This window comes from Nicotiana attenuata, chromosome 6, assembly GCF_001879085.1.
Source record: "Nicotiana attenuata strain UT chromosome 6, NIATTr2, whole genome shotgun sequence".
In the NCBI taxonomy this organism is placed as follows: Eukaryota; Viridiplantae; Streptophyta; class Magnoliopsida; order Solanales; family Solanaceae; genus Nicotiana; species Nicotiana attenuata.
This window is the reverse complement of record NC_031994.1, coordinates 4631261-4639589: the sequence shown is the minus strand read 5'-3', so window position 1 is coordinate 4639589 and position 8329 is coordinate 4631261. Positions and strand designations below refer to the sequence as shown.

Below are 8329 nucleotides of genomic sequence, written 5' to 3'. Positions count from 1 at the left end.
CTAGTAGGTGCTTGAAAAGTTCCATATTCATGGGGAGGAGGCGGGTAAATAGTTTGGCCCCATGGATAGGTAGTAAATAGTTTAGGTATGAGTATTTAAGGGTAAATAGTTTGAACTTAATGGGTATAAATTGAGATTTTCTCTTAATTGAATGTACTAATAATGAGGTGTGAGCCTTTTAAGAAACAATGTATACAAGTTGTAAGAAAAGCCTAGACACTTATTAAAAACTGCAAAACATAGAGAATATAATAATAAGTTTTTAATATATTATAACTAGGTAAATATCCCAACCACTAGCCCAAACCAATTTAATTGAAGCCCACTTCTTGATAAGATAGGTGTTAATCTGACAATAATTTGGGCTTTTCTAAGCTAAAATCTAATGTTATTGTGGGATAGTTAGCTATACTTTTCTTGTTTTTTTTTCATTAATAAACACTTGATGATTGTCAACATCTCACTTGAAGTTTCAATCGCAATTTTGTAAATTATATTATGATGATTATAGCACATGCTTTACATATCTTTTTTTAAATCGTGGACATTTTTATAAAAGTTATTTTTTCGTTATACAGAGGGGAACTAGAAATGTAGGAGGGAATTATAAGATGGGGGTCGAACCTTCACTAATAAGGTGACCAACCAACTTAAAAAATTCTCGAAAATCGTGGACAATTCACTTCAAGCTTTAGGGGTATTTTATTATTTACGAAATTAATTCAAATTACTAGAAGCACCGCATAGTTGAAATTTAACTATTCATGAACACTTCGCTTTAGGATTAAGTTAATCTGAATCTTATATAACAATATGTGAAGTTTATTTTTTTTTTATATTTTATCGATTATGACTAATTATTTTGGCAATTGTCAAATTAAAACTTTACATCATCATTCAACTAGTTTATCGCTAAAAGTTATTGAAATTCTGAATTAATGAGACTAAATAATCATCAGTACTAAAATTCATTGAAATTCCAAACTAATCCGACTAAATAATCATCTTTCTCACGAAACTCTTGTGTAATTTGTAATACAAAGTAGGACACTAATGCAATATTAGAGTCCTAGTGGATCCAAGTGCAAAATATTAGCTTAGAACTTACAAAAGTTGGACAAATATAGAGAAATAGAAAAAAAAATTAAAATAAAATAAAATTACATTAGTACTTTATATATAGTTCTGACACGAAAAGTACAAATTTGAAATTCAAAATATAGTAACTTCTAGAATAATAATAAACACAAAAGAAAAAGAAAAAAAGGTAGCGGAAAATTTAAGTCGAAAAAGTCCGAAAGTGGCGTCAAGTTAAAGCCATATGCTCAATTTATAAACCCTACTTCAGCACTTCTCTTTTCTTCACAAATCTACACACAAAACCCTAGCTCTCTCTCTGGAAGCTTACTGCGTTTTTTTCTTCTCTTTCAATATGGTGAGTAAATTTTAATTTCATTCTCTTAATCGCATTTTGTATTAGCTGCAATTTATTTATTCGTATTGAAATGATAATCGACCGCAACTAGTTTAAGATTTAGGTGTTTATATGCTGAAATACTGGTCCTAAATTTGCACGAATTATTTTGTTATTATTGGAATTGAATGAGTTTAAATCTAGCGGAATTTGTGAAGAGAATTTATACACAGATGATATGTGTAATCTACGGCAACTGGTTTGAGATTTGAGGTGTTTATATGCTTCGTTGAGCTTTTTCGTCCAATTATTCCTTTTATTCTGTTTAGAAATACTGGTTCCAGATTTGCTTAAATTATTTATTATTTTATTGAATGTAATGAGTTAGATTATTGTGGAATTTGTATAGAGAATTTATATAATCGATCTTCATATAGATGATATATATAACTGATGGCAACTGGTTTGAGATTAAGGTCTTTATATGCTTCGTTGATTTGTTTTTCAATCCAATTGTTCCTTTTATTCCGTTTAGAAATACTGGTTCCAAATTTGTGTAAATTATTTATTATTATTGGAATGGAATGAGTTAGATATAGTCAAATTTGTATAGAGAATTTATATAATCTATCTTCGTATAGACGATATGTATAATCGATGGCAACTGGTTTGAGATTGAGGAGTTTATATGCTTCGTTGATTTTCTCTGTTAAATTGTTGCTTTTTCTTCTTTTAGAAATTGATTCCAAATTTACACAGGTTACTTTTATTATCATTAGAATGGGATGAGTTTGGATATAAGCGGAATTTGTATAGAGAATATATATAGTTGCAAATTCTATATCAGGATTAGAATGATAATCGATCTTAGTATATGATACATATAATTGACCGTTAAAGGTGTTTATATGCTTTGTTGATTTTTGTCCAATTGTTTCTGTTCTTGTTTTTAAAATTGGTTTTAACTTTGTGATATTTGTGAATTTATTGTTATACAGGCTCTACCAAACCAACAAACTGTAGATTATCCAAGCTTCAAGCTTGTAATCGTGGGCGATGGAGGAACTGGTATGTTTCTATGTTTAGCTGAGATTTGCATTTGTTTCTAGTACTTTTTGTCTCAAAGAGAATGAAACTAACAATATATTGGTGTCGAACCGTTTTTGTTCAAACATATGAAGGTATTCAATATACAAAAAACTGTGACTGACTTTTAAGAAATCATGTGTGAGTGTACAAGTTATATATATGTTAAAAAATTCACGAAAGAAGTAACAAATTACTGTTTCTTCTAACCAAGAAAATAAAATGTGCTATGGTAAAATTTTGAACTTGAACCCATAAAATTCAAATTCTTGGATTCACCTTTGCTCTGGTTCGCTATTGTTGTACTTTTTGTCTTTAAGAGAATGACACTAATGATATTTTGATGTCAAACAGTTCTATTTTTTGCTTTGATTCTTCCAAACAAATAAAAAACAATATTGACTATGAAAATTTTAAACTTTAGTGTAGTGTTTAAACATAAAACTTATTTCATGGAGTATGATATCATCATGTCTAAGTTGCAATGAATAACACCTGGTGTTATTCAGTAGATATTTGTAAATTGAAGTGGATGGTTGTCAGAGGTTATTGGCTTTTGATTCCTTTTGTTTGAGCATCCTGTGGTGGTTCCTGTTGTAATTGGTATACTTTTTCCAGGGAAAACAACTTTTGTCAAGAGGCATCTTACTGGTGAATTCGAGAAGAAATATGAACGTAAGTGTTTGATTTCTTTTACTGTCATAAAGTGTGGTTTTGATAATCTGGATCATTATCTTGTGTTTCAAAATAGGCTTGCTTTTTTCTTGTTTTGTTGTTTTCTCATGAGTTGATTGTTTATTTGTCTTTTCAAACAGCCACTATTGGTGTGGAGGTTCATCCATTAGACTTCTTCACAAATTGCGGGAAAATTCGCTTTTATTGCTGGGATACTGCTGGACAAGAGAAGTTTGGAGGTCTACGGGATGGTTACTAGTAAGTGACTATTGACAGTTGAAAACCTTAGCTTTCCGAAGCCTTTGCTGCTTGAAGTATGTTATTTCTGATTAAAGCTTTTACTGTCAAATCCTAAGAGTGAATGTGTAAAGTTCAAAGCTTCTAGATGGAAAGAATATTGATGTTAGGTTGTTGGTTGTTTTGATGGTGAGTAGTCTAACATGTGATAATCTACAGCAAATGCTTCTATACTTCTACAACGCACTACTTCTATTTCAGACTGGGCTCATTTACTTGCTCTCATCTCTTTTGTCTCACATTTAACATTTGAACATCTACTTTTCTGTTCTTTTTTTTAATGTCTGAACACTTAGATTTACTGTCTAATGATTGCCATTAGTAATCTTGCCTAACCTTTTGGCGACTGTGTTTTGGCTGCTCAAATATCTTTGCATTAATTGTGCAGCATTCATGGGCAATGCGCAATTATCATGTTTGATGTTACAGCCCGTCTGACCTACAAGAATGTTCCTACATGGCATCGAGATCTCTGCAGGTATTATGTAGCTGTCAGCATTACGCTCCATGTAACTTATAATTGAGAATATTGGATTGAATCTGAACTGGCTTTCCTTTCTTTTTAGGGTTTGTGAAAACATCCCCATTGTTCTTTGTGGAAACAAAGTTGATGTCAAGAACAGGCAGGTTAAGGCAAAGCAAGTTACCTTCCACAGGAAGAAAAATTTGCAATACTATGAGATCTCAGCAAAGAGTAACTACAACTTCGAGAAGCCTTTTCTGTACCTTGCCAGAAAGCTTGCTGGGTAATGCTAAATATAATATTGTCTCCTGTTTGTTTGAGGCATACATTCTGGTATTGTATAGAGATCTCATTTTCTTCTTGTCCTACTTATAGGGATGCTAATCTTCACTTTGTGGAATCACCTGCACTTGCTCCCCCAGAAGTACAAATTGACTTGGCTGCACAGCAACTGTAAGATCTCTGTTTCCCTTTGTTTCATTATTTTTTGTTTCTGCTGATAATTAAGGGTTCTATACAACTGAGAACATTGTCAGTGAGTCTGAGAATATCAGATAAGAATACAGATTCATTGCATCTTAATACGTATACTAGAGTTAGACGACAGTCTACAAATATTTATTGCATCTTAATATGTATATCAGAGTTAGAAGACGATCTACAGATATTCATGTATCTTAGTTTGTATATCATAGTTGTACAGATGATTTTGTTCCCAACCCTCCCTTTGCATATTTTAGTAAGAATAAGGATTAGGTTCCTGTTAGGTTAGACCATGCAAGTTGAACCTGTTGATTGCTTGTCTGAGCTTGGAAAGGCTGTCTAGTGCTTGAAATTTTGTTTGCTGTTTGTATGAGTTTTAACCATACTCCTCTTCATATTCAGGCATGAACAAGAGCTTTTGCAAGCCGCTGCTCAGCCACTTCCAGATGACGATGATGAAGCTTTTGAATAGAAGGCATAGCTCAAAGCGAATCAGTTTCACTGTTGCATCTTTCTATATTCCTACTTATATTTTGTATTTCCTATATTAGGCTGTTAGTATTCGACTTTTGAGGATTCATTTGCTGCTTCCTAGTATTATAGATGGGGTACTAGTAGTTATGTTTGTCTGAGAGACCATAAGCCTGTGGTTTATTTGGCTAGATAGAGTGTTATATTCTGATCCTGATGTAAGCATGCACATTCGCGAGCTCGGTTTGAGCTCTTATTATAATGTTACTTGCCTACATATTCGATAGTTTTTCCGCCTGAAGTTATTTGGCATTGTGCTATATTCTACGCTTCCTAGTGCGCCCAAGTCTTCCTCTATAGTTGATGATAACTAGTTGTATTCAATATGCGGCTGGTGTATATATACCTAATTTAAAGTTGAATTTTGGTCAAACGCTGTGGTACAAGTGGAGAAACCACTTTAGCTAATGATTTTTTTTTTCTAGATAAGACATGCAAGGTTGTGTGTCAAAATAAAGGCATCTTGTGTCCCACTCTACCTTAAGAAGGTTATTTAAAGGACTAAGTTGAAATGTTGAAAAACAGAATATTGACAATGAATAGTAGCTTAAGTTGTTATCTCTTTGGACATGAAAAGAAGAGAACTTCCATAGTCGGTGCTGCCGCTTAGAACTCTTTGTTGATAAATCATTCATAGTCCGTGTTGGTGTTGCCACTTAGAACTCTTTGTATATGTCATTCGGCAGGCTTTGTGGTTAATATGCTAAATTTGGAGAGAGCAATAACTTCCTATATTATTCTAACTTCTAACAGATAGAACTACAGTTTTATAGGATTGAATCTAGCTGTTTGGCAGTTTCTCTGCCATAAAATTGCACGTGGATTTGGGAAGATTCTCAAATCCAGATACAACATTCATTTAGTATCAAATACGAAATGGATGAAATCCCTATTCAAGTCGCGGCGGACAGAGTTATTCGGTACTTATGCTGGTCACTGGTGAGAGGTAGCAGGTATCCTTGAGAATTAGTCAGGGTGTACGCAAGTTGGTTCGGACACCATGTTATAAAAATAAAAAAAAAAACCTTCTTTTGCTAAGATTCTTGACACCGTAGAGGCCCATTGCATCTTACCTTCACCCCTAATTTGTTAAGCTATAGATTGACTGTGAATGGAAAAGTTGACCAATACAAGATAGTAACGATTTTGGAACCGGGGCTAATATAACGTCAATGGAACTGATCTATGGAAGAAGTTAAAGCTGGTACTACTCAGCCTAGTGCAAGACTAAACAAAACAGTAGAACAATCTAGTTATGCATCTGGTTTCCTTTTCTTTTTTTTTCTTCTTTTTTTCTAAATATTTTACGTTTCCGGTATTGGAATTCTACTCATCCGACTAATCTGGATTTGCGCTGAGTAGGTCCACCAAGACGGTTAAAGCATTGTCTATCAATAAGTTCTTAGTTCCCAGAATTTGATCTCGAGACTTCTAATGTATAGAACATCAAAATTAAGCGTTTAATTTGTTGTTGAAACTTGCTTTTGCTGCCGTGCATTTCTTTGACTGATTTGCTCAAATTGTGGCCTTATATTTAGAATTTGGCAACTTTTCCAAAATAAGACTAGTGCTCTGAAATTCGAACATGGCCACTAGGTCTAAAATTCATAACTAATATCCAGACGTGAAAATAGCACGGGCTAACAGTTTTCCGATTGGTAATTGAAAAATAGACAGCGTTTGCAAAGCTATTAAAAAATAGCCACTATTTTGACGCAACACGGAAAGTTTCAGCATAATATAGTAGAGATTGGTGCACATGTGTATGAACTTCCAGTATATTATGTTGGAACTCCAACACACGGAAAGTTCCAGCATAATATACTGGAGATTGGAGCACCTGTGTATGAACTTCCAGCATGTTATGTTGGACCATGATATTATGCTGGAACTCCATTATATTATGCTGGAAGTCCACTATATTAAACTCGAACTCCAGTATATTATGCTGGAATATTTTTCGGATTTTGAACGCTGTTTTCGTTCAGAGTTATCTTTACATGAAAAGTGGCTAAATTTTAATTATTTTTGAAACTGTGGCTATTTTTCAATTACCAGTAGTAATCTGACTATTTTTGAATTTCATCCCATCCAAACTGCGGGTCAAATTTTGGAAAAAAAGACCAACTTTTATACAAGGCTACAAAAGTAGCCGCCTAGTGTTAATAACACTAATTTCTTTTACAAGAAAGTTTGCTAGATTGTTCTAGAACTAAATTAAATGGCCATATATCCAACCGCTTAAACTAAAAATAATCGACAATTATAATAATATAGCTCCCGTTTGGCCATAAATTTTGGCAATTTTTTTTCAAATTTTTTTGAAAATATTGTTTGTTCATAGAACATGATCAGTTTTTTGAAAAAAAATGAAATTTTCTTTTCAAGTTCTTAAAAGCTGGTTTAAGGAAGTTTTTGGATAAAAAATTTTCTTCCGCTCAAAAAACCTCAATTTTTTCTTCAAATAAAAATTATGTGCAAAAACGCAATCTCAACTTCCAAAAATTATTTTTCAACACAAGATGAAAAACTTTTTTTTCAAGTTTCAACCAAATTTATGTCCAAACGCTAGTTCGGTGTATTCCCATAAATGGGGTCTGGAGAGGGTAGTGTGTATGCAGACCTTACCCCTACCTTGTGGAAGCAAATAGGCTAAACTAAAAATAGCCGATAAATGTATAATATATGCATGTATATGTGTACAATCGTGTATAATTAATGTATAATTTATGTATACCGACTAAAAAGAGTAAACAATGGATCCAACTAATTATTGGTGTTTTAACTATGGGGAATATTGTGAAGGTCGCCTTATGCCGAAAGGGGAGGGGAATAATAATCCCTTAGGAGATGGCCCAGTTGGTTTGGAGGGCGGTCATCCATATAGATGACCTGGGACCGAACCCCCCTCAATGCCTTATGGATCGAGTCTTTCGCATAGTGTTTGCCTAGTGCGGTTTACATCCCATGTGTGGTTTGCAGGCTATTACACAGTGGGAGGTTTACCCAGTGCGCACAGAGTGCTCACCACAGAGTACTCATCCGAAGGGCAAAGGCTATAGCGACTGCGGGTTTTCCCGAGGTTCAAAAAAAAAAACTATGGGGAATATGGGCCCTGCAGTTATCGTTGGATTTATGGATTCTGTTATGGAGTGAGTTTGGCCTTGTCTATGATTTTCTGGGCCATGCCCCAAAGGTGGGTTCTTGATAAGATTTTGTGGTTAGTAAGAAGCAAAAAGCTTTCATTTGTCCCACAAAAGTCCAAAACACAAAGCATGCATATGGCTCCTTTACTTCTTGCATTAGATCCCAAGTTTGTTAATAAGATTTCCAACATTTCAAGATAAAATCTTAATTGAGCCTCAATCAAGAACCTCTTG

At 33.8% G+C, this 8329-nt stretch overlaps 1 protein-coding gene across 1 annotated transcript; it reads left to right on the top strand.

Moving 5' to 3' along the window:
* LOC109226518 (GTP-binding nuclear protein Ran-B1) lies at positions 1278-5180 on the top strand. Its single transcript, XM_019391295.1, has 8 exons — positions 1278-1435; positions 2413-2482; positions 3119-3175; positions 3316-3433; positions 3861-3950; positions 4039-4218; positions 4311-4388; positions 4821-5180. The coding sequence occupies exons 1-8, from the start codon at positions 1433-1435 to the stop codon at positions 4888-4890; spliced, it is 666 nt and encodes a 221-aa protein (XP_019246840.1). The 5' UTR covers positions 1278-1432; the 3' UTR covers positions 4891-5180.

Excerpts from the sequence above, each read along its gene's own strand:
- LOC109226518 (XM_019391295.1), top strand. Across the intron at positions 3,434-3,860 it reads GGTCTACGGGATGGTTACTA|CATTCATGGGCAATGCGCAA; the intron begins GTAAGTGACTAT and ends TTAATTGTGCAG. Across the intron at positions 4,389-4,820 it reads GACTTGGCTGCACAGCAACT|GCATGAACAAGAGCTTTTGC; the intron begins GTAAGATCTCTG and ends CTTCATATTCAG.